Raw genomic sequence first — 26103 nt, 5'->3', positions numbered from 1 at the left:
GAATAATAATTTATAAATAGGAATAATATTTATAAATAGGAATAATAATTTAAAAATAAATATTAATATTAATATTTATAAATAGGAATAATAATTTAAAAATAAATATTAATATTTATAAAAATTAATTGAATCGATTTTAATCAGAAATCGAATCGAATTGAATTAATTTGATCAGTTTAAATTTTTAATAATTTTTTATTTTTTATTTTTTATTTTTAATATTTTAAAATTTAATTAAAATATTTTAATTTTAATATGATTTAATCTTCTTATATTATTAAAAATAATATATTATTATTATTAAATAGTTCAATTTAATTTTTTTTATTAAAATTAAATTGAATTGATATAATTAAAATTTTTTAAAATTAAAAATTAATTTAAATTAAAATAAATAAAAAATTAAAATAAAATTTTAAATTAATTCAATTTAACCGATTTATTTTTATTTGAACATAACAGCTGGTTAGATTTCAAAGTCAAGCGTACATCTGCCCACTATGTTTCCACTCTCCAAGTTCCATTTATTTTTTTTTCCTTTTTGCTTTTCAAAGCGTGTGAATATAAAAATAAATAATACGTTTGATTTTATATAAATAGAAATAATAATTTAAAAATAAATATTTATATTATTATTCATATAAACTAATTGATATTATATATAATAAAAATATTAGGTGTATATTTCAATTTAAATATTAGGTATAAAAATTATTTGATGCGTTTTTATATAAAACCAAACTTGAGATTATTTTTTATTTTTAAAAATTCAATTTGAATTTTTTATTTATTTTGGCTTGTTTTAATTTTAAATTTTAATAATTTTAATAATTTTAATTTGGTTTAATTTTAATAAAAAATTAAAAAAATCAAACTCAATCGATTAATGATAATAATATATTATTTTCAATAATACAGAGAGATTAAATTATATTAAAATTAAAATATTTTAATTAAATTTTAAAATATTAAAAATAAAGTATAAAAAATAAAAAAATTATTAAAAATTTAAATCGAACTAAATCAAATCAAATCAAATCGATTTTATTCAATTCGATTTGATTTTTTAAATACCAAAATTTTAAGGAACGACGGAATCTTCAACCCTAAAACCCGTTTGTAATATGAATTTTAAATTTTATATATCACTAAAAAATTTTATTAAAATTAATATTATTTTGACTTGTATTTAAATAATTATGGTCAGTATATATTTATTTTATAGTAGATATATATATATATATATATTTGCCAGTATTTAACAGTAGATGGATTGAATTTAGCTTAATTAAATGCATTTTAAAAAAATATTCTGAAATGCAGAAATTTGGTAGGAGAAAGAGCAGGGGATAGAAGCAGAGTACTACTCATCGATCTATATCAACATCGGTATATATATCTCTCTCCCTTCCTCTATGGTCTACGCGCAGAGAATCTCACTGTGAAGAAGCAGCAGCTTTATTCTTTATCATTAATCATCTCTCTGCGTCTCCTTTAATTTCTCTTGATCTCTCAAATCAAACACAGAGAGATTGTGGAAGAGAGAATTAGGGAGACGAAGAGGAAGAGTTAGCAATGGAGGTGTTTTACTATTTGGTTTTTGGAGCACTTGGTGCAGTGGTGGCAGCACTTGAGCTTAGCAAGACGACTAAGGACCGAATCAACACTTCCCCTGCTTTCAATTCCTTCAAGAACAATTACCTTCTCGTTTACTCTCTCATGATGGGTAATTTCTCATTTCTTTGTTTTTCACTTGTAGATCTCGTTTCTCACCGTTTACTTGTCACTCATTGCTTGTTCTTGCGTCACTCTGACCCAGTTTTTTTGTGGATCTGATCTTATTTCTCTGGGAGATACTATTGGAATGTAGATGGGATTTTTTTATTTTTTGAAAAGGTTGATTTGGGGTTGGACTTGTTGGCTTTTTCTGGAAATGCAATTTTGTTTGGTTTTCGATTACCTTGTAAGAGCTGAAAAAAATTCTGATATTACTAAATTTATGCATTGTTTCATTTGGGTTAGATTTTATATGTGGATGCGTGATATCCGATCTGGGGTTCACCGTGGTCAGAAATGGGTCTGAAGTGTTTTGCTGTCTCAGACGGATAGCTCCTACTGTTAGGAACTTTTGCTGTTTATCTTTCAATTGTATCATTTTTTTTTTTAAATTGAGCTTGATTTATCTACTTAGATGAATTTTTAGATAGATCGACTTTTATGTTTGCAAATTAGTAATTGTTTTGTGAAAGATAAATGTTTTTTACTGTGAATTATTGGCTTTTGCTGTTTTGTACAATTGACAGTGTCCTGTCTGTTTTGAGAATTACCATATAGCTTTTATTGTTCAAATTTATGGAGTTCATATGGAGATCTTTGTTTTACTTCTAGTGGTTTTCAAGCTAACTTCACATATCAATTGTGATTGAGTTATCTCTCTCTCTCTCTAGCATTTTTTTCTAAAGAAATTTCATAGGGCTAATTAGATTTTTTAGGAATGATCTTGCATATTAATTATATATGTTTATTCTAGAATTTGTTCATTCAACTATCTTTTCACGTGTTGCTATATATATATATATATATATTATTTCATTTATTGTCTGATAAATTACTGTCTCTGCGACAACAGCTGGGGACTGGTTGCAGGGTCCATATGTATACTTCCTCTACAGCCAGTATGGTTTTGGGAAAGGAGAGATCGGACAGCTTTTTATTGCTGGTTTTGGTTCCTCCATGTTGTTTGGGACCATTGTTGGATCTTTAGCTGACAAACAGTGAGTTGGTTTCCTCTGCGTTATTTTGTGATGCTTTTATTAGTTTATTTTTCTGAGAGATCTGCTCGCCTTGAATTCAGGGGTCGAAAAAGGGCATGCATTACTTACTGCATAACCTATATATTGAGCTGTATTACCAAGCATTCCCCTCAATACAAAGTTTTGATGATAGGCCGTGTTTTGGGAGGCATTGCCACTTCTCTCCTATTTTCAGCATTTGAGTCATGGCTAGTGGCAGAGCACAATAAGGTGATGGGTCACATTTCTGTTCTTCGTTTTTAGTTGTATTGAAGTTCTTCCAATTCTTTCAAAACTGTTTCTGCATGTCAAGTTTGTTCTACTATTCCCTTTTTTCTCTTTCTTTATATATATATTTCAACTGTCTTATGTGTTGAGCAGGTGCAGAACCTTCAGTTCCGTGGCACCCTTTTTTTTGGTCCCTTTCTGTTGGTTTTTGTTAAAACAGTTTATTCAACTTAAATGCTACCTCGTCTCAATTATTTTGTTTCTCACTTGATCTATGCAGAGAGGCTTTGATCAACAATGGCTGTCTTTAACTTTCTCAAAGGCAATATTTCTGGGCAATGGTCTTGTTGCTATTTTGTCTGGACTGTTTGGGAACCTTCTCGTAGATTCATTTTCTCTTGGGCCTGTGGCCCCCTTTGATGCTGCTGCATGCTTTCTTGCAATTGGAATGGCCGTTATTTTATCGTCATGGACAGAGAATTATGGAGACCCTTCAGAAAGCAAGGACTTGCTTAGCCAATTCAGGGGTGCTGCTGTTGCAATTGCTTCTGGTAAAGGCCGATACTAGTTGCATGCAATACATCTTCACAATCTCAGTGTCATTATCATAATTTATGCATATATACTTTTACCATTCCTTTTCCACTTTTTTTCCTTCTGAATTTCTTCCACTAAAAGTTGTATTACATGTTATTCAGATGAGAAAATTGCTTTGCTGGGTGCCATTCAGTCATTGTTTGAAGGTTCTATGTATACCTTTGTTTTCCTTTGGACACCTGCTTTGAGCCCAAATGATGAGGAAATTCCTCATGGTTTTATTTTTGCGACATTCATGTTGGCATCAATGTTGGGTAGCTCCCTTGCATCTCGGTTGATGGCTCATTCATCCCCCAGGGTAGAAAGCTACATGCAGATTGTCTTTATTGTCTCTTCTATCTCTCTTATGCTTCCCATTGCAACCAATGTATGTATCGGCTCCATCTATGTTGTATACCTTTTCCTATTCTTAATTTAATCTTGTATTAATATCTAGTTTCTCTTATCTGAAACAGTTCTTAGTGTCACCTTCTAAAGTGAAAGGTGGAGGCATCTCATTTTCAGGTAGTATGCAGCTTCTTGGCTTCTGTACCTTTGAGGCTTGTGTTGGGATATTCTGGCCATCCATAATGAAGATGAGATCACAGTACATTCCGGAGGAGGCTAGAAGCACCATTATGAACTTCTTCCGCATTCCACTCAATATCTTTGTCTGCATCGTTTTGTACAATGTATGTTGCAGGCTTTCCTTTATGCAAGATATTCTGCATCTATGCTAATAATTCTTAGTTTAATCACATAGAACAAGCATTTAATCTGTGTTTGGCTAAACCTCATTGATACGATATCTCAAGCCTTATCAACATAATGTGGAAATAGTTCTCTACACTCCATGCTTTAAAGATATCGTCACAAAGCTAACCACCATTCATCCAATGCACACACCGTGAAAGAAGTGCATTTTTCAATATTCTCCGCTTCTGTCACTTATTGATTCCTTGGTTTCTTTTTGAAGGTCAATGCATTCCCTATCACTGTTATGTTCGGCATGTGCTCGATTTTCCTCTTTATGGCGTCTATCTTGCAAAGGCGGCTCATGATGATTGCAGATAAGCCAAGTATGATTCTTGATTGCATTTATACTCTCTTTTCTGTTTATCGTCTGTGTATAATACAAGGAACATGAAACATGGTGTGCTTAAAGTTTCTCAACATTTGTGTTTCATGTCTACTGCAGAGACACAAGATTGGACAGCAATGAAGGATAGGGACACCGAGGCAGATCCTCTGAACGCTTGATTGATATGAGCTGGTAAACATGATTTATGGGAACAAACACATTCACCATATACAATTTGTCCACTTTTGTTTGAAATTGCATTTGATTTAGCTAAGTTACCAGGGGAAAAAGAAAAGTCAGTGGTCTTTCCTGCAAAGCAAGAAGAGATAAGGAAAGTTCACTTAAGCTACTATAATTATTCTTTGTTTTTATTTTTCCTGGCTGTGTTTAGGTTGATAGATTAGCATATTGATGAATCCTTTGTCCATTTTCCCCTATTATTATAGGAAATTTCTACAGAGTAATTCACGTTATTCTTTTCTGAACTGGTCTGTAGTTTGTATCCGAGGACAGTAATATGAAATTTCTCTATTTGTCCTATTACATTTTACCCTATTAGTTTATTTGTGGGTAAATTTCATTTCATTTTATTTATTTTTTGTAATACTTTCTTCCGTATCCGATAAAGAATCACTGCTGATCGAGTGAAATAGATTTTTTTTTTTTCTTTCAAAAAGAGAAATCTTCCAAGTTAATGGACAGTTTATTAAATCAAGAATTTCGGTTTACATGAACTTAAAATATAATAATATAATGGGTTTAACATAGAATTAAATGAAATCCGCTTGTTATATTTTAAATTCACTATAAACTATATTTAGACAAGAATTATTCCTTTTAGAAAATTACTATCATAGTCCATGTCAAATGTGGACTTATAAGTCTTTAATAATTATTAATATGGTTGAATAACATTCGGTTCATATCGAAAAAATTAATCGAATTGAATTAATTTAAAATTTTAATTTGGTTTTTATTCATTTTAGTTCTATTTAATTTTTAATTTTAAAAATTTTAATTATTTTGATTTAATTTAATTTTGATCGAAAATAATTTAAAAAATTAAATTAAATTGATTAATGATAATAATATATTATTTTTAATAATATAGAGATATTATATTAAAAATAAAGCGTAAAAAGTAAAAAGTTTATTAAAAAATTAAAATGAATATTAAAAATAAAGCGTAAAACGTAAAAAGTTTATTAAAAGATTAATCTGAATTGGAACAGTTTAATTCGATTTGGTTTTTGATTAAAATCGATTTGATTTGATTTTTATAAATATTAAAATTTTAATTTTTAATTTATTCAGTTTGATTCGATTTTAAATCGAATCGATCAAATGCTCACCTTACTTTTTTAAAGAGTACCGAATGTCAACTCTACTTTTTAACACACATGTTTTTGGGGGAGATTTTGGTAAGGACTTTCAATGTGAGATTGACTATTAACATTATTTTTGAATTGGATTAGAACTAATAGATTCAATTTGGGTATTCTAAAGTCATGAAACTAGATTTTGATTTATAATTCACCTCATTTTTTACTTTCAAATTTTATATTTAAATTTCTTTTAAAAAAATTCAATTTTTAAGTTAAATTATTTTTAAAAAATTAAAATTTAATTATTTTCGATTTAATTGAATTATTCCCTCTACTCTATAAATATACTTCCTCTCATTTTATTAATCTCAATAAGTCATTTTCTTTTAACACAGTAATTTACTTATGAATTTTCCAATATACTTCTATTAATATTGTAAAATCCATTAATTTTAAAAATAGTATAGTAATCAAGTCATATGAGTATATATTAAGCAAGACTCTAAAACTTATTAGTTTAACTATGTTACTATACTAGTTAATGCAAAATTTACGGGCGGTCTATAAAAGATTAAGGACAGGCAACTACAAACAGAAAAGTAAGAATGCATTAAAGAGAGTTACAATGAAATAAAGAAGAAACTGAGTTAAAAAAATAGAAGAAAAGAGAGAACCTAAGAGAAAAGAGGGCTGAATGAAAATGGAAAAACTAAACTGAATATATGAATAGATCAGAGGCGTGGTTAGCGAAGGGAAGAGGCTGCTCATCTTCTTTGCTATAATAAAAAATAATGGAAATACTGGCTAGAGAAGTAATCTTCTTGGGAACGGAAAATGTAAACAGTGTTTTGTTGTATAGAACCTGAACAAAGACAACCAAAAAGATATAATTATACCTCGTTAAAGGTGTGAAGAAGCAAACTGTATTAAATGCTTAAAATATCTAAAGAGCCTGTTGAAAAATGAAAAGGGTTATTTACAATAGTATATTGTTCAGATCATGGGCTGTGATTATCTCTTAACAGAATTTCAATGCATTTATATCCAAAAATTCTTACTGAGAACCCATATATCTATAACTCTTTTGCTCGGATTTCATTTAATGAATAGAAGCTTACTAACGCTCGAAAAAAAAAAAGCTTGCTTAACTGTTAATGAATATTGAATTGTTGCAATTATGCTTTAAAATCACTTGTCTGCACCATTTCAAGATCTCTATATGAAGCGCCTATCATTGAGTTGAAGTTTGTAATGTCTAAGAATTAAAAAAGTTGAAAATGCTTTACTATACATTGATGTTTTACAATTTGAAAATGTTGCATTACGATAGTGCACTGTTTAGATCATGGTCTGTGATTATCTTTTCACAAAATTTTTATGTATTTGTATTAAGGGGCTCTGACTGAGAAGCCATATATCTATAACTCTTTTGCTCGTGCTTCATTTAATGAATGGAAGCTTCCAACGCATGAAAAAAAAAGCTCGCTTAATTGATAGTGAACATTGAATTATTACATTCATGCCCTAAAATCACCTTTTTATACTATTTCAACATTTCTATATGAAGTATCTGTCATTGAGTTGAAACTTATAATGTCTACGAATTAAAAGTTCTTCAATGACAAATGATTTATTCTATATTGATATTAATATAGACTTAAAAATGTTTCATTATATATTAATGTTTTACAGATTTGAAAAAGCTGTATGTATGCAACCATTGTGTTTAACTGAATTCACACTATTTTTATCTTTCATCACTGCCTTTTAATGAGCTTTCATTCCAGCAGGAAGAGGGAATAAAAAAAAGAGACGACGATGGAATCTAAATAAATTGCTAAGGGTGCAGATTGCACTGTGAAGTCTAGATCAGTTGCTGAAGGCTGTAGGTTGCACTGTTCACGACCTTTTAGTGAACTTTCATTTTAGCAAGGGTACACTGTTCACGGCCTTTTAGTGAACTTTCATTTTAGCAAGGGAACGGGAAGAGAGAAAAGAGGGGATAGAACCAAGACAAAATACAACGTCGTTTTTATAAGGAAAAGAGAATTCTGAAACGACACCGTTTGGAAAGACTTAAAAATCAAGGGAAAAGAGAAGAGGGGAATGAGAGCCCTTTCTAATGAAATCAAAATCAATTATCGCACTGTTGACGGGCTAACTGCCCTTTATTATATAGTTATAGATTTTCTTAGTTCATATAAAAATAATTATAAGCTTATATTTAAAGAAGGGATGGAAGGTTTTTCTTTTTTTTTTGAAGTATTGATTTAACAAAGTAACCCATAAAATTGTTCATTATTCTTATTTAAGCAATGATTTTATCAGTTATATTCTTCAGGAAGCATTGCATTCACTTCAAATAAATGAACTATAAATCAACCTTCAGTATGGGTGCATTATCTACACATATAAACAAGCCAAGAGTAGAGGCCTAACTTAAATACATATACATACAACACAAATGGGTACCAATATAATTCCTATGTGAATAAATATACAAACAAGAAGATTATGGACTATGGATCAATATCAAGGCAATCAAGCAGAAGAATTCTTGCACTTCTGAGTATGTTAGAGTGACAACTTGAAGACTGCTCATTGAATCCGACTGCGTTTCGCATCTGCAGATGCTACTTCCAAGTCTCCAATGAAGAAAAGTATTTTGTCCAATATACCTCCACAGCAGGATTCCTCATGTTTCATGAATTCATCTCCTCTAAGTTCTCCTTTGGTGTTTAGAGAACAACTGGCTGCCCTTTTACTTTTTCTCCTTGAACCCAAATACCGTTGGATTTCTCCTTGGTGAACAAGATAGTAGTCACCACCTTCTCTGATTATCTTCAGTCCCCTGCTCATGTAAAAGTCAGTCACAACATTGGAGCCATTCTCATCATTTTTATTAGAAAAAATTACTATTTGATCTTCGTGGTATAGAAAAACTCATTAATTAGCCCATCGGTTTTAAAAAATACAATAAAAAATCGCTAAAGTTTTAAAAAATCTACTAATTAATCTCTCTATTAATTTTAGCTGTTAAGTATTATAAAAAAGTCCAAAATGCTGTTAACATAGAGGAACTAATTAGTAGATATTTTTACAAAAATGAGAGATCAACTAATGAGACTAATTAGTAGATATTTTTATAAAAATAAGAGATCAACAAATGAGTTTTTCTATACTAAACGAATAAAACTAACGGAATGACTAATTAGTAAAATTTTTAAAACCTCAAGGAGGTTTTAATGTAATTTTCAAAAATGAGGAATCAACTAATGAGTTTTCCTATACTATAAAGACTAAATAGTAAATTTCCCTTTTTATCATCGAAAGTGAGATTAGGTTCACATTTACTGTGTCTACATGATTCACAAACTTAATCAGTGTCTAAAATGACAAGCATTTGATGAGATAAATGCGAAACTGGATCTTTATTTGGTTAAACTGAAAGAGCAAACTACAATAAGCTTCAGCTCTAGTTAATCTGAAAATTGTTTGTTCTCTATCCCATATGAGCATATTCTCCAAATCATGATAAAACCATGAGAAACTGATTCATACATTATATGCTTCTGTCGTGCTCATAAAAGTATCATCATTTTTTAATCTCAGGGGTTGAGATCAGGAAAACTCGGCTGCGATCAGGGCTTTCAATATGGAAGTTCAAACACACAAGACAGATGCTAATCTATTTGCCAATCAAGCTTATCATTTTCACAGTAGGCATTTCTTTCAATGACACCATTGTCAACATAGCAGGCATAAGCATGAAGCCATGCACCATCTAAATTGTGTGTAGATAGGTAAGCAAAACTTCTAGAAATAAAATGAAAATTTAACTTCAAACTTACAATCCAACTCGATCACAACGATCTTGCACCTCATACACATGTTTCCATAATTTTGAGTCAACAGGGGCATAGAAAGTAGCACGATCTCCTCCCCATCTCTCCTTGAAGAGATTAGACCACAGAACATTATCTGAGGCCAACACCTTCCACTTTTTGCAAACTTTACAATAAAAAAACAAATCGCCATATCAATAACATGTTCCTTAAAAATCTAGTTCATCCAGCAAAACTGAACAATAAACAAAGATGATGAGAAATAATATATCTAAACTACTGCGTAGTTCTCATCTACAGCAGGCTATATAAACCCGACTGATCACAACCCTCATTTTCCCCACATAAAAAACAAATGTCTGAGAGTAATCCATTGGCTAGGTGTTATAAAATAGCTGCTTGCTTATACTAAATGATCAGCTCTGGATAACTCTCAAATGAAGTTAAAGGCAAATTATAGTCTACAGTAATTTCCTAACTATAAAGGTTATCGTGGAGAGATCTCAAATTGCAGTCTACAATTAATAATTTGGCAAAAGAGAGATGCTGGATTGACGAAAGTTCAAGATACCCAGTTGAGATCTTACAAAAATTTCCATTTTTGCATGCGTGTGTAAAAAACCTAATTACTAATAACTCGGAAAATTCATGAAACCCATCTCATCTAAAATCGAAATTCGAAAAAATCAGAGAAGAAAGACCTGGTTTTCGGATATGAAAGACAAAACAAAAAAAAAAGGAAGCAATATTAGGCTGAATTGACCTTGTTGGGCAGCTGCAAGATTCTGGTGATCCAACCAACAGAAGATCTTGAGACAGAGATCTGCCGGTAAACTCTCCATTAACGAATTAAACGATGAGTAGTAGAGATGCAGATCTTCTAAGGAGATGGAAGAAGAACAGCACAAGTCATGAGAAGCCTTCTCAATGCCTCATCAGTTCTATTGGCTCATTTTAAATACACGTGGCTTGTTTTAAGGAGTTCTTGTGGGCTCCACCTCCAAGGGAAACTTGAAACGAAAATTAGCGTTCTACAGTTCTTACCGCGAAAGCTAAATTTAATAAATTTATATAATTTGGAAGAAAAATTAAATTTATATAAACTTAGCCGCCGTCCGCTTTGTATTTAAAATGGAAATAGAATTTGATTGTTCTAATTTTAATTTGGAATAATTTTTTTATTTTTCGCTCTTTAATTTTTTATTGGTCCGATTTACTTCGATTTTTACCAGTAATTTTTAACTAATTTACAATAAAATCATAATTTTGTAATTTTAAATCACATCAATTTAATTAAACTTTGTTTTAATCTTAAAATTTTATTGGTTATAATTTTATTATGAAGAACTTTAAAATATATTTTAACATGATATTTTTAATTTTTTAAAAAATAATAATATATCGATAATTGTTGAAATTTTAACCCTTAATCATTATTCACTTTTTGTGACAGAATTTTTACCGTTTAATGGTTTCATTCTTATGGATTAATTGTAAATAATTTAAGTTTTTCAGTCTCCACATTTAGACATTTCTAAACTTGATTTAATTTTGAATGATTGTAAATTTCTATTAAATTTTAGAACTAATATTTCTGTTAAATGAATTCGTTATTTAACTGCTCATATTTTAGTTAGAGAATCTATTAGATATGATCTGCTCTCTATTTGAAATGATATCCTTTTTTATTTGATAAAATTTTAATAATATAATTAATAATTTTACTTCTAAAAAAATTTGCTGAAATTTAAAAAATTAACAGAGTTATTATAAATATTAAAATTATAAAGAAATTGAAATACTAAATTATTGTTTCTTCTTTAAAAATTAAAAACTAAGTTTTGATTTTGACCAAATCCTAAAATCTATATTGTAAATTACCATAGTTTTTTACTACATGTTTGAGAAGAAATTTTAAAGATAAAATACGAATGGGAAACTTTTAACTTTATGGTGTCGAAATATAGACAATAAATTATTAAGTTTTAAAAATAAAATCTATATTAATTTTAATAGAATTCAAAAATTAAAGAATAATTTATTCTTGTACCGAGAATATTAAAAATTCTACACAAATAATTTTTTTTTTTTTTTTGAATAAAAGAAAACCCAGCTAGTACCGCGCAGAAGGGCGAGGGAACAAAAATGAAAATCTTGAAAGAATATAATCACTACTGGGTTGCAGACAATTGAACCTCTCGTGGCCCAAATTAAAGAAATTAAGTCAATCTTATGCGGACTCGAGGCGCAATGAGTGAACTGCCTTTCATCAGCTCAGGCCTACCTCTGTGAAATGTACTCGGTGCATCAACCTCCATATAAAAATAAAATCTAAAATAATAAGAATAAAAATAAAATCTAAAATAATAAGAATTGTGTTTATATGACGCTAAAATGAATTAGATAGTCACTGGAATGAATTAAATAGCCGAGGAATGCAAAAACATGATAGCCGAGGAGAGTAAAGAGCTAAAATGAATTAGATAGATAGTCGAGAAATGCAAAAAGAATAATAGAAAATAAAAATGGAAAAGGAAAAAATAATAGAAACTAAATTTATAAAAACTCACTTCGTTAGAATACAAAGGCCAATTTGAATATTATTTCAATTTCAAAATTAAAACCAATTTGAATTGAATTGAATTAAAATACGTAATTTTAACTTTTGAATCTAAATAAAATTCTTTTATAGGAAATTAATTTGAATTAGATTCCCGGATGGTTTGGTTAAATCATATCCCAAATAGAGCCTAAATCTCATATTCTTGTAAATAGTTGGGTAGAGGAGCAAAAATTGTGTACAAATTCAGTGTGTAAATGAAAATCACTATCCCCATATGCCCCCCTCCAAAATCCGAATCCTACAAAAACAACATATTTATGAAACAAATTTATAGAAGTCTTATACCTAGCATCTCATCTCACATTAGGAAGCAATGCCATTGCAGACTGGATGCTATTGGCCAACTTTTCTCTCAATGAGGAAACTGTGTTCTTCAACATTTTGCATGAACTCATCTCCTCAGGATCACACTCATCCTGCTGCAGGGTGTGGAGCTGCCTCTCTAGGAACCTGCGAAGACTAGCCTCTGCAACATTAATAAGACTAAGAGAAGCATTCGTGTGCATAAATTTCGTAACAAAAAATCCTCCTAGGATCTGCTGATCAGCTTTTACAAGCTCTGATATGAAGGATGGGAACAGTATTCTCCTGAAAATAAGCAAGAAGTCCTCATTGTCTACAGGTTCCTTATTTCCTTTCTTCACAGTCCTTGACAACTCCGCTTCCTGACACTGGCGAGAGAAAATGCCTGTCAGATAGCAGAGATAAGAGAAAGTAATGCCGTATAAAGAGTTGCTCATTATAGTTGATACAATCCCAGATGATAATATAAGAATGAAGAACTCTTGGTCCCTCCCAACTGTGTCTGAGATGCCTCCTTGTTTCAGTCCGTCTTCAACTGCAACCAAGCATTGCAACTGAATTGCTTCATAGGGCAGAAGAAGCACCAGCTTCAAAGCCAGCAAACAATCTATCTCAAGTAAAATCTGACTCAACATCTTGGTATCATCTTCATCCAGCAATATTCCATTAGATTTTGGCAAGGATTGGTCGATCAGTCTTAATATGTCATTTAACCGTGAAAGTGCAATCAGTTTTTTGAAAATCTCCATCCAACACACATGTAAAGGGTGAACACAGAGGCAGTTACCTGTCTTCTCTTTATCAAGAGATTCTACTTCCTGAAAGCTTTCCCATCCTTCATCCCAGTCATCATTATTCCAATCAATTCCTGCTGCAGATGCTTCTGCAGAATCTTTCTCAACTCTTCTAACAACAAAGAATCCCTCCCATTCTTCCAAAATGGCTAGCAGTACTTCAACATCAGTATTTGAATTGGAACCTTCACACAACTTCAAGAAGCAAGAGACAGCTGTCTCTGTATTTAAAAGATCATCAGGAGTTATTTCTTTGGTGGGGGAGATGGCAGCTGCAAGCTGAGATGATTTAAGGGCAACTAAGGTACTTGTGACCTGATTCGAAGCATCTGTATTGTCCAGCAATCCATGATTGGCAGTAGTCTCACTCTTTCTACCAGCAGACAGCAACTCATCCCATCCTTCCCATGGTAAAACTTTGGATTGTAGCTCTGCAGAGAAACCCTTAATATTTCTACCACCAATCAATTGCATAAGTTCTAGAACATAAACCCGAACATGACTTGGTAGCTGTGAGTTATCAGAGAAGTGGACCATTCTTTCCCAAACTACCCACCTGACCCTCTGCAAGTCCTCCAGTTGACCTTCCAACTTACTCAAAGATGATAGCAAATGATACAAATTATGGTTTTCATGGGAGCCACTAACCAAGTCTTTTAAAATGGGTTCCAACATATTTATATAGAGATGAAGAAGATCCTGAGCTTCAGAGTCGGCTGATGGAGTTGAATGGGTATCACAATGTGAGAGTGCTTCTGAGAACACTTCCGAGACAGCTCCAAACCCGCAACCAGAAAATACCATCGCTTTGCAGAAAATCAGAATCTCAACAGGAAAATCACCAATTAAGCCATTAGTGACATAGCCGACAATGGTTCCCCAGCTCTGACTTGGGGACACAGTGTCCTCCATCACCAACCTCATAAGTACCTTCAAGCAACTTGACAAGCATTCTGGACGGAACCTGATTTTTTCAATTGAGCTCTCATTAGAAGCGATTTCCTGCATTTCTTCTGTCAACCTAAGCCAAAAGTTTAAAAGGATGATGAGGCAATCCTGCCATGTTGAGTTATCTGGAATACTCCCACGAAAACCATGCAAAGGTATAATCACAGTTAAATATTGCTTCATAATGTCCAAAGCATCTGCAGGTGCCAAAAGTCTGATATACATTTGAGAAGAATCATAGGTGTGCTCAAGTTGACTAATAAACTCCTGAAACTTTTCAGGGTTTCCAATGTTTAACTCCATTCCAGTGCTATTTTGCAATGTTGTAAACAAACTAAGAATGTAATGTTTGTATACATCCTGCCACATCATCAGATCTTCAGGCACTGAATTGGTATAGATATTGGCCAGTGTTTGTACCATTTTTGCCAATGCTTCCAAATTAAATTCATTGATGTGTCTGCAAACTTCACTGCGTAGAGATTGCAAATTCAAACCATCTAATCCAGCAACATTTTTGAAATTTAGGTTCTTAATAAAAGACACTCTTTCACATTCTTGCTCCATTACCTTGTATAAACAAGCTAATTCAAGAGTGGATAAACGAGATGAACATTCTTCTATTGCTTGCAGTGATTGCTTAGTTTCCTCCAGCTGCAAGTAGCAGTCGGAGAGGAGGCCAAAAATACAGGCAAGACGCTGCTTATTGCACCCATCAATAGCTGGGTACACTACCAAGGAAATGGTTTTAATGGTTTCTGAAGCACAGTCGACTATTTCTGTTTTGACTTCCGAAATTTCAGCCATAATATCATCATCAGTCCAAATCTCAGAAACAAGAATAGAACTCAGGTACCGAAGTAGCACCTGCATGACAATAAGTGAATATATTGATCTAGAAGTCCAACAGGCATATGATTAACTTCTGCACATATTCAAAAACACAGGTAGGCAGATCCACATACCTCAGTATGATTCAAACCATAAGTGTCAGCTAATTGCAACACATCCTTCAAAATGCGTTTCTTTTCCAACTTCACTGATTCAATTAAGGAAAATACAACGTTCTCAATGTAGTTATAGTCCCCAGATAGAAAGCGTGTGGTTTCAACCCCAGGAATGATTCGCTCCAAAACTCTAGAATGTTCTGCTACACGCTTTTTTTCTTCTAATTTGAGCTTCCATTGCCTCCAGAATGTTGATTGTACTTCATCAATTTTGTTGATCTCATCTGAATTCAATAGCCAACATGAAAAACAATAACATCAATAAAGCATTTAAATGGTAAAAAAATGCTTTTAATTTTCTATTAAGAAGAGATCATATGTCAAATCACATGAATGTTCTGTGTGTGTGTGTGTATGTATTATGTCAAGTAAAGGGTTTTAACAGGTCACCAGAACTAAGTGGCGTGCGCTTCTCTTCAAACTTCCTTAATAGCAGCTCCCTCCTCTGAAAAGGACCATTACATTCAACTTCAAAGTTACGCAATAAACAGTAAGTCATTCCCACATTCATGATGCTACAGATCTCTTGGTAGTTCTTCCTTATCCTAAGCTGCTCTTCTATTACTTCTACCCCACTAAAGGCATCCACAAGATTCAACAAGAGGGAGCACCCCAGGACATCCTTCTCTTCTGTAGCTGGTGGTTCTATAATTGATTTTGCCAGAGATGCAATAACATTGTCTTTGGGAGCAAAAACATTTCTCACCAACCAGGATAGCATAATTATCAGGGCTTGCGTTTGAATGCTCATGTATTGTTTTCCAGGAATAAAGTCTGAAAGCTTCTTATTATTTACTGCTTTCCTACTCAAGTCAAGCAACCATGGAAGCTGGAAAGCAGCAAAAGATAAGATTTTTCCATTTTCTCTCAAAAAAGATTCAATATCAGTTCCATGGTCAATAGGCAAACTTTTAGCAACAGAAGAAAGTCTTTCTTTTGCTTTACTCAAGTGAGTTTCTTGGTTGTCATTATTTGCTACATCAACCAGTTTAGAGCAATCTTTGAGGTCAGCCATATCTTGAATACTATGCACTGGAACTGACATAATTGAGGAATCTTCAGGTGGGAAATTAGGAACACTCCCTGTTAACATCACCAAAGTATCACACTGGCCCTGCATGTCTAGATCTTTCCATGCATGGAGAAGCTCACCAATAGACTCCTCATCACAGTGACTCAAAGCAAAACCAAGTAGTTGCTTTCGAGAGTTTATATCCATATTTTCAAGTGCAGGACCTCTTGCTATTGCAGCACACAAATCCCATATGAGACCATGCCCCTTTTTTGCCAAAACAAGGCAGAGATCAAATGCCAATTGCAGATCACCAGCTACAGCAGCTTCTCTAGCAATAGCCTCCTCAATAGCTGATATATCATCTGGAGAGTTCAATCCAAGAAGTTTGGCAACTTCAATGAGTTCATCAACATGTAGATAAGCTCCAGGTTGACTAGCAATTGCCATTTTGACAATCTCCATAGGATCCCGTATCTGCCTGAATTGCATGGGTAGAAGAGTCACTCCTAGGTTTGGAAGCTTAACAGTGAGTGCCTCAATCATATCGGCCTCTGCTTGAACATGTCTGCTACTTGGAAACAAATTTAAGCATTCCTTAGCCTTCCAGATCTGAAAAGAGTTGTATAGAAACATAATCAATAAATTTATTGAGGAATATCAACATATGATTAAAGCAATAGAAAATATTTACTAAAATTCATTCAAGCTATAAAAATAAATAATGCAATTTAAGTAAAATAGAACATTCAAAGATTCTTTCGGCGTATGTTTTTCTGGTGTCTTCAATTCATCTTATTACCCATCTGATAAGGGAGCCAGGAAGGACAACACACAAAGCTAAAACAAACAAAGATGTGAAGAAAACACTTCATGAGTAACCCAAAACAACCTAAACTGAACCGGGAGGGGACTGCTCTATATGACCCATTACAAAGTATGAATATTAATGGATACAATGAAATAAGACCTCAAGGATCACAAAAATAAAATTAAAATTGAACAACACTACAAATGATGATGAAATTTATACCTACAAATGATCCCACAAAAATAATGATACATGCTACTGGAGAACACAAAATTGAAACAGAAAATTTTCACCTGAAGTAGACGATTCAAAAGATCTTGCAATTCAACATGAATACAAAAAAAATATACTGTAATATTTTTTGTTGGAAAAGAGAGATTGCTTTCAAGACAAATCAAGTCTATTTGAGAAGTTAGAAAGTAGAATGTAAGTGTTTATGAACGTATACGTGAAGGGAACATGGATCCTTTTGACATATAATAGATCACCTAAAATGACTTTCTACATTTTGCACATCTCAATTCATGAAAAAACTTAAAAATCACTGCTATTCAAGAGTCTTTAGAAAAAGAAATACACAAAAACAACATGACAACATCATTAAAACAATTATTCAAATTTAAAGAATGATTTTTGAGATATAAAAAGGATATAGAAAGAGATGAATTTTCAAATTCTTGGCAGGTACAATAGAAATAACATGAACAATTACTTACTTCTGAGCATGACAGACTAGAAGCTGAGAAAAAGAATTCCCGTGCAGCTTGAATAACAAGATTTTCTGCTTTCTCTGATGCCAAGGACACTGAACTTGTACCCTTCAGATAATTTCTTGCAAGAGAAAATCTCCCAGCTTTCAGTAAGCCTCTGCAGAATTCAGTTAACATATACTCTGGATCAAGAAAAGGAAAAGCCTTCTCTCGCAAGCATTGCATATCACGCCACATGCTTGCCCATTCATTATCTAATCGACCTGGCTGTCGTCGAACAAATTTAGAAAGCATAAGGCGAAGAATCTGCTTCACTCCTTTTTCATCTTCATGACCCTCAATGAAGAAGTTCATAGGCTTTGGAACCTAAATATATGAAAGTAACTTATAATCAAATTAACCGATGCAAATGAAATTGTTGTATATAGCAGTTCCAACTTCATTTATTGAGTCCAGTGAAATCAATTGTCGGTCCCACTTCACTAGGTATTATGTATTCCTGCCCATGTATATTGGACACAAATAATTGCATCATTATTGTTCCTAGAATGACAAACAAGAGCATGTTACATGATGAAGTGCCCTCTACTATGATAGCCTAACTAAGATGAGTTAGCATCCTAGTTCTTATATAACATTACTAATTAATATGGACTCCCCAAACAAAGGTTCAACAAAGATGCACATGCAGAAACACTGAATATCAAAGGTATTCAGGCACCATTTGAAATTTCATGCTACAAGGAATAGAGACCTAAAATCATTATTTGTAAAGGATATGAAAGGACAAAGTTTAGGTAGCACCTTGCACTAACATCAAAATCATCCAAAAAGCAAAGCAAATCCAAGAATTCATTCAATACCAGTAATACAATCAGAATTCTCAAAATCACTGTCAACAACAGAGAAAACACAAACCTGGTAAAATGCCAAAAGCCTCCCAGCTTCAATATGGCCTTCTGCAAGTTTAAGTCTTTTCTCAAGGTCACAAGTATACGTTACAGCATCTGCAAAGTCAAATTTCTGTTTATTATTCTCAATGATGAACATCTCACCATCCAATAACAATGTTATAATTCAGTTCACAAAAATATAAATGGAGATGCCTTCTGGATGCTCATTTTCAGTCTTAGTGCATATTTCGGTCTATAGCAGTCTAGTATTTCTTAGATTCAAATAAACACACATCCAATTAACAAAAGAATGCATATTATTGAAATAATGATAACAATAGCAATTAAGCCCCAGCTTCAACATTTAAGACAAGTAGAATTTAAAAAATGCAAGCTTCATGGAAGCAGAGAAGATCGTGTCACCAAAGCTTGATAAATTGAAAGTAATCCTAAACTTGAGAGACATGATCTTTCATCAGAATCGCATGCATATTCTAAGCCAGTTCCCATATGAAGAAGGAACTCGCAAACAAATTATGGCATGTATAGACTAAGATGTATAACCCTGTCCTTTTTGACTTCTATAGATTACACAAGTGATCTAATCCATTGTCTTCCCTTCATTTCATTTTCCTGTATAAATTACACTGTGTGTGCGCAAGGCCCGGAGAATCTCTGCTTACGCCTCTTTTCTTTAGAAATTTATTATGCATAAAAAGCAACAAAATTACCTTTTATCATACAAATTAAACCAGAGCAATACAGAACTTACCTTGCTTTTGTGGAAGCTTAGACAATATGGTAGCCAATGTACTCCATCTGTCTGCAACTGTGCACAAATATACACATTGCAGAGCACAATCCACAGCTTCATTCTCATCCTTGAAGAATCCGTTAGTCTGCAATTCCCTGCACCCTTCCTCGATAACTATCAAACATATATCTAATTTGTTCTCTGACGCAATTTCCTTAAGCCACCTAACCAGAAATGATTCATCCTTATGGTCTAAAGAAAAATGACCATCTTCAACCTGACCTTGGGTAACAGAGGTCAAGTCATGAAACCTACTTTGCATAAAAGGAATTGCCATATCATGCAACTTTTTTACCACAATTTCCTCATTGACTTCCTTGAGCATCATTCTGAATTTTTCATAATCAGATAACTCTTCCCACTCCATAAGGCTAATATTGAAGCCTATTTCACCATCACTGTCATCAGAATAAATAAGCTGATGCAAGAATGAAATATCATTGTGAAACTGCTGTAATTCAATGATACCTTTTCGACAAGCTAAGTCAACCAGAAAGAGGCAGTTATCCAGTTGGCCACTGTAGCTATCAATATCTCTAGCTCTATTCATGTACCATACAGACAGTTCACTAATTGATGGCCAAATGTAACCTGAGCATCGTTTGACCATAGGCTCAGTTCTGATCTGGATAGCACTCTCATGATTCTCAGGCAAATTGTTGATAAAGCTCAACATCTCTTCACATTCAACCCAATCTTCATCCCTAAGAGAAACACTCACAGGAGGGGACCTTCCAGGAAGAAGTTGACCATAGGTTTGAACAGGAACAGTCTCAGGAATAGCAGCTAGTATGGGCAATATAGAAGGAGAAAGAGAATAAGGATGACGTTTGAACAGGAGGTTTAAAGCCCCAATTTTCCCACTTTCAGCAAGTGCAACAGCAACTTCACTTAGAGGCATAACACGAAATTTCCCATACTCCTGCACAGAAAACCTGCATAAGACTATGTCATTGAGCTGTTAGTCAATAGAAACTGTCAGGGTAATTAGCTATTGATTCCCATTGCAGAGAAACATATAATAACACTAATAATCTGAGATTAATCTGGTAATTTGTACTTTACAGTTTTTAGTTCTGCAATAAAACTTTCACCTGACTGGTGAAAAAATGAACTCTCAAGGAAAGAACCAATCAAAATGGATCTCACTGATCTGTGCAGGCATTTTCTCTATCCATCTATTTACACCACCCTGGGCATGCCACAAAATGCAGGCCAGGTTTGAATGTCATCTATCTGCTCTCTCTAGAGCTCTCGCAGTGGGAATTTAAATGCAGCTTTGTTCACCTTAACATTCTATTTACAAAAGAATCTAAACAAGTATATAAAACTCATTCATCTGTTTCCAAAGCATTAATTACAAGTTCTACTCTTGAATATGTTTTAGTTTTATCTGCTGCAAATAATAACATGCATCAGGATATCATAATACCTGCCCATGTTTATTCCCAGATAAGTCTCTAGCCTGTCTCTGAATTGCAATAACTGCAGCCTGGCCAAGCGGAAATCCCAGATTTGGCTTTTTTCATAATCTTCTGATTTTGAAAAATGGTACTGATCAGTTGCATGCAGCCCATGTGCAAGTAATGCTTTTACAGCACCTTCAGTTGGTCCAGCTTTGTTAAAGCATTCAGAAAGTACAAAACCATGATCCTTAATATTTGATAAAAACATATTTATTTCATTTACTCCTTGGGAAGAGTGCAACCACTGTGATTTTATAACTTCATCTATGTCCAATCCATGACGATTGGCAAAGTCCAATGCTTCCTGATATTTATGGTTGTCAATTAAGATACTGTACATTTCAGGAATGGATCTTTCTGAAATTGATATCAACCTCCAGCGCAACCTAGAAAGTTCAAACTGATCACTTGCATCTTCATTTATCTGCTGCACATGGTCTACACTTCTTGATTCTCCATTATCATTAGATGATATTTTTATATCTCCACATGATTTGCTCTCTAAAACAAATATTTGCCCTTGAAGCTGCTGTACTCTATCTAAAACAGGCATCAAATATACAGGATCTTTTTCTTGAAGTTTTAAGCCAGTAAGGATATCAAGCATGGTGACAAGACCACCCCTCCTTGCAAGAGTCACAATATGGTCAGACCACCAAGTAAAATCAACATTATCAATTAGAAGTTCATTTTGTCTGTTCGATAAGTTACTGGTCACTCGTGACTGTGAGCCTAATTTATCTCCAACATCAAAGCTAGAAAGTGAGCACTGTTTTTTATCCAACTTTAAAAAGTGCAAGCATCCAGTTATATCTAAAGTTGCAACAAAACTTCCCCGGGGAGACATTAGCACCTTTGGATATGTTATCTGACCTACATAATCTTTTGGTTTGCAATACAAGCCTTCAAATTGGATAGAGAACAATGGTTCTAGATCTACATCCTTGCATCGCCAAAGAGAAAGCTGACAGGATCCTGCAAGAAAAATAAATAAATGGTAATAATTAAAAGAAAAAAAGGACATTTTTTCAGATGTTTCTTAACGCAATAATCAATTTCACAATAAAATCTTCACAAGCTCTAAACAAGCTAAGCATATTAAAAAGGTTAGTAAAAAGGTCAGTACCCAAACCAAAAATATTCCAATGAAGCTCAGAAGATAAAGAAGACTTGACAACCATCCATGGTTTTAAAAAATAAGAGAAATCAATAGTCAATATTACTCTGATTATTCGCATCCATCCACAAATTGCAAGTCAAAGTATGGTACATAATCATATTATGAATTATATAACCTTTGCTTAAATTAAAACTTTAACATATTTCCACAAGGAAAATAAATGGTACTGGACCATACCAGTATTTCCAGTAGACATAAGTGAGTTGCTATCAGCGCTACCAACAACAAGAAGCAAAGAATGCTCAGGATCATAGTCAAAGCAGTAAACATCCTTGGGGAATTGTCTCTTCACAGTTAACCCACTCTTTGATGTGCTCATGGAGGAAATAGAGGCAGCTGGTTGTGGGCTGATCTCTACATGATGAAGAAATCCATTTGATGCGAGAATGAGGAAGCTACACCTAAAAAATTTTCCAAATTTATTTAAAGGCCAAAATTCTGCAACTTCCAAAGGCACATGCACAAAAACACAAAACAAAATTGAAGACTTGCTACAAGATGAATTTCTTAATAAATTGAGAAACTACTCTTAGATGACATTAAACATGCAGTCCATGTCCCCACATCAACTCACTCAAAGAAGTTATAACGCATGCAAAAGTACAAGCATGGATAACACTTGAAGACCAGCTTCAGAGATAGATTTCTTTATAAATTGAGAAAATAATTCTCATAGATATTATCAAATATGTAGTTAATGTTCTCACTTGACCTTACCCAAAGAATGTATAGACAGAGAGGGATGGCACTTACAAACAAGAGCCGTGTGCATCAGTATTGTCCTGCTGAATCAAGCCTATTATTGGAAAAGCAGCTTTTAACTGCCCCTTCATAATTCTTGTGATCTCCTCACCATTTGCTTTGATGAAATAGAGTACATCATTATCATCAGCAATTCCAAGAATATCATGAGTTTCTGACCAAACCCCATGGGAAAATATACCAGGGCCACTACCTGGTTCAAGGAACAGATGTTGGACACAGCTTCAAATAGAAAGGACAAAATGCAATAAATAGCATACATTAGAAAACTAGCAGAAGAAACTCTCTAGATTCTTAAAGCACATTTATTAGTTCACTATACTTTCAGGAAAATTATTCGTATTGGTTGACTATTATTCACTATGCATTCAGATCGCTAGGATATATCACAACAAAAGAAATTGTAATCTTCCTCGTAAGACAGCAATTGAGTCTTTCCTTGCTCATTATTTTGGTACGCTTGTTTCTTCAACTACAGGCAGGCTGCTACAAGTAACATGCATGCAAGAGTTGATTTCAACACTAGAATGGCCGAAGCAGCTATGTTACAGCTGAATAAGATCCCAGGGAACTAGCATACTTGACGTTTAAGACTGTTTAGTTCCTATTAATATTATTTTTGAATTCTTCTAACTGGGATTCCTCATCCCTAATCCCAAAAAGAGTAGGATTAGTCATTAAGTCTGCAAATACACACATGAGCAGTTCTCTTCAGTTTTGACAATAGAACTACTAAGATTTAATCTGAAAGGATTGGTGCCTTCTCTCTCTCTCTCTCTCTCTCTCTCTCTCTCTCCTTCCCCTCCCCCACCCCCACCCCTGCGTGAAATTGACCATATTGCTGAACTAGGCCTAAGGTCTTCATCTGTGATACAAGTCCTTCAGTAAGTTATATGCCTTCACTCAGAACTGGGCATAAGATCTCTCTCCCATGAGTTCTTCATTTTTCCATTCCATATGAAATTGACCATCAAGCAGCTATTTCATTGCTAACACTATTAACTCTTATTAAGACAAATATGAAGAAAAATTATAACTAGCATGTTGCATTTTAATGACTAGGTATTTCCAAGAAAGATGTTATCAAAAACTTTTGCTGCAAATATTGATAACATAGCTTTATTAAATTGGCAAGTAAATCTTACCGGTAAAAGTGCCAAAGGGCTCCCGGTAGTCATCCTCCTTTCTCAGGATTGTAATCTCATTTCCAGTAGCAACAGCCACTCGTTCACCTCTTGGAGAGATAATCAAAGATATAGGTTTCTTGATTTTCAATGGACTCCTGTAACCCCTCCATTTCTCCTTCAGTTGACTTATACCTTTGCATGGTAATAAAAGTGGGGAAAAAAAATAATCAGTAGACTAATTGCATGCCAACCCATTTCACATCAAGAAAAATAACACAGTTCCGTCGTCAAGACAACAAATTGTATAATTATAGGTAGTGAATAAACACATAACTTCTAAGCCAACTCTAATGGCTTCTTAAGGTAAAAGAAAGCTAAAGCCTAGCAATTCCAAACGTATTCATTCATTCACACAGTTGAGTCCCAACAGGTCATGATCATTAGAACAAGTAAAATCTAACAGGACAGGCATTAAAATAACTCTCAATTATATAGAATAGATAATCCAATACCATTCACAGCCACCAAAAACAAAAGAAGCTGACAAAAGTGTGAAATTCCAAGGTACCTGGAGCTGAAAGCAGCGACCATAGAACCCCTTTACCGCCTTCATTTCTCTGAACTCGATCAAAGCAAATAAGATTAAAAGGAAAAAAAAAAAAAAAGAAAGGAATTAGAGGATGGAAAATAGAGAATTATGATTCAAGGAAGAGAGAGAGTGAAGCAGAGAGAGATCTGAGATGTACCTTTGAGGATTGAGGAGGATAATTGGAAGAGTAAGGTCCAGTGGCGTGATTACGTATCTCGTAAAGCACTTCTCCGACGCTGTCTTCCTCCATAGCTAAGGGCAACTTACTTACTTTGCAACCAAGACACAGTCCTCTTACTGCTACCAATTTAGCAGGCAGCCGAAGAAGGAACTCGTCGCAGATGATGGTGGTGGCGGTTCAGGTCCAGGACCTCAGGCGCATGAAAGAGCTGGGCCTAATCTCCACGATATGTCCAATGAGCCTTTCTTGTGAAATTACGTATGTGGGCTTAGTTTCACACATGATCCAATCTCAAACCATTCGAAATGCTGCGGAAATAAGGCATTGGTGTGCTCCCCAGTAGGAATGGGGACAGTTTGAGTATTTTTGGGTGTCCGAAATGAACAATTTTGGATAATATAATGAGATTTGTAATAGGTTTAAATTTAAAATTTAATATTCATAATGTATTCAAATTTTATATATTAAGATTAAATTTTAAAATTTTTTATTTTCATATTAAAATTATAAAAAAAATTACGATAAATTATATTTTAATTTTTAAATTTTAACGTAATTAATGGATCGATCTCTATATTTTTAAAATTAAACACTTAAATTTTTATATAATTAATCCGTTCAAATTAAAGATTATTTTATTTATAATTTTATTAGTTAATCAGTTAAAAAGAGAACAAATATTTTAAATACTTAAAATATACTCGTTTATACTTAAATCTTTTTTAATTTAGGAAAATAATTTTATATTGTGTAATAGCATTTTAATTTCGAAATTTTAACGTAATTGATGAATCAATTCTTATATTTTTAAAACTAAATCCTTAAATCTCCCAATATTTAATCTGTTTAAAATTGTATTTCTTACATTCACTATAAATATTAGTTCAAAACTAATAGATTATTAAATTTTTGTTGAAAGTATAATCTCTTTTTAAAATATTTTTATAAAAATTTACCATTTACGTAAAAGTTATTTAATGCCACTTAAAAATAATTAAATTTATAAATATTTTTTAAAAATTTTAAAATTATA

The 26103-nt window shown here is 33.0% G+C and overlaps 3 protein-coding genes across 3 annotated transcripts; 1 reads left to right on the top strand and 2 right to left on the bottom strand.

Moving 5' to 3' along the window:
- The first annotated feature begins 1286 nt into the window (after nt 1-1286).
- On the top strand, nt 1287-5223 carry LOC110625641 (molybdate-anion transporter). Its single transcript, XM_021771282.2, has 8 exons — nt 1287-1729; nt 2633-2777; nt 2858-3026; nt 3304-3574; nt 3722-3987; nt 4076-4291; nt 4576-4678; nt 4798-5223. Exons 1-8 carry the CDS (start codon nt 1579-1581, stop codon nt 4857-4859), a joined length of 1383 nt encoding a protein of 460 aa, XP_021626974.1. The 5' UTR covers nt 1287-1578; the 3' UTR covers nt 4860-5223.
- Nucleotides 5224-8338: 3115 nt separating this feature from the next.
- LOC110619751 lies at nt 8339-10798 on the bottom strand. The gene is made up of 3 exons (XM_021763299.2): nt 10614-10798; nt 9857-10016; nt 8339-8856 (listed from the first exon to the last, which is right to left on the bottom strand). Exons 1-3 carry the CDS (start codon nt 10690-10692, stop codon nt 8604-8606), a joined length of 492 nt encoding a protein of 163 aa, XP_021618991.1. The 5' UTR covers nt 10693-10798; the 3' UTR covers nt 8339-8603.
- A 1796-nt stretch (nt 10799-12594) lies between these two features.
- LOC110625637 (MAG2-interacting protein 2) lies at nt 12595-25284 on the bottom strand. Its single transcript, XM_021771277.2, has 12 exons — nt 25047-25284; nt 24869-24917; nt 24319-24492; nt 23165-23366; nt 22589-22812; nt 21198-22206; nt 19724-20700; nt 18977-19065; nt 18065-18424; nt 15916-17149; nt 15484-15749; nt 12595-15385 (listed from the first exon to the last, which is right to left on the bottom strand). Exons 1-12 carry the CDS (start codon nt 25137-25139, stop codon nt 12767-12769), a joined length of 7296 nt encoding a protein of 2431 aa, XP_021626969.1. The 5' UTR covers nt 25140-25284; the 3' UTR covers nt 12595-12766.
- Between the last annotated feature and the right edge of the window lie 819 nt (nt 25285-26103).

This window comes from Manihot esculenta, chromosome 1 (genome assembly GCF_001659605.2).
Source record: "Manihot esculenta cultivar AM560-2 chromosome 1, M.esculenta_v8, whole genome shotgun sequence".
In the NCBI taxonomy this organism is placed as follows: Eukaryota; Viridiplantae; Streptophyta; class Magnoliopsida; order Malpighiales; family Euphorbiaceae; genus Manihot; species Manihot esculenta.
This window is presented reverse-complemented; position numbering and strand designations above follow the sequence as displayed.

Coding starts and splice junctions, on each gene's coding strand:
- LOC110625641 (XM_021771282.2), top strand. CDS start 1,579: ATGGAGGTGTTTTACTATTTGGTTTTTGGAGCACTTGGTGCAGTGGTG. Junction 1,730..2,632: donor CGTTTACTCTCTCATGATGG/GTAATTTCTCAT, acceptor CTGCGACAACAG/CTGGGGACTGGTTGCAGGGT. Junction 2,778..2,857: donor GGATCTTTAGCTGACAAACA/GTGAGTTGGTTT, acceptor CCTTGAATTCAG/GGGTCGAAAAAGGGCATGCA.
- LOC110619751 (XM_021763299.2), bottom strand. CDS start 10,692: ATGGAGAGTTTACCGGCAGATCTCTGTCTCAAGATCTTCTGTTGGTTG. Junction 10,017..10,613: donor TCTTGCAGCTGCCCAACAAG/GTCAATTCAGCC, acceptor TTTATTGTAAAG/TTTGCAAAAAGTGGAAGGTG. Junction 8,857..9,856: donor CGTTGTGATCGAGTTGGATT/GTAAGTTTGAAG, acceptor TTACATGAGCAG/GGGACTGAAGATAATCAGAG.
- LOC110625637 (XM_021771277.2), bottom strand. CDS start 25,139: ATGGAGGAAGACAGCGTCGGAGAAGTGCTTTACGAGATACGTAATCAC. Junction 24,918..25,046: donor ATCCTCCTCAATCCTCAAAG/GTACATCTCAGA, acceptor GATCGAGTTCAG/AGAAATGAAGGCGGTAAAGG. Junction 15,386..15,483: donor ATGGTTTGAATCATACTGAG/GTATGTGGATCT, acceptor ATTGTCATGCAG/GTGCTACTTCGGTACCTGAG.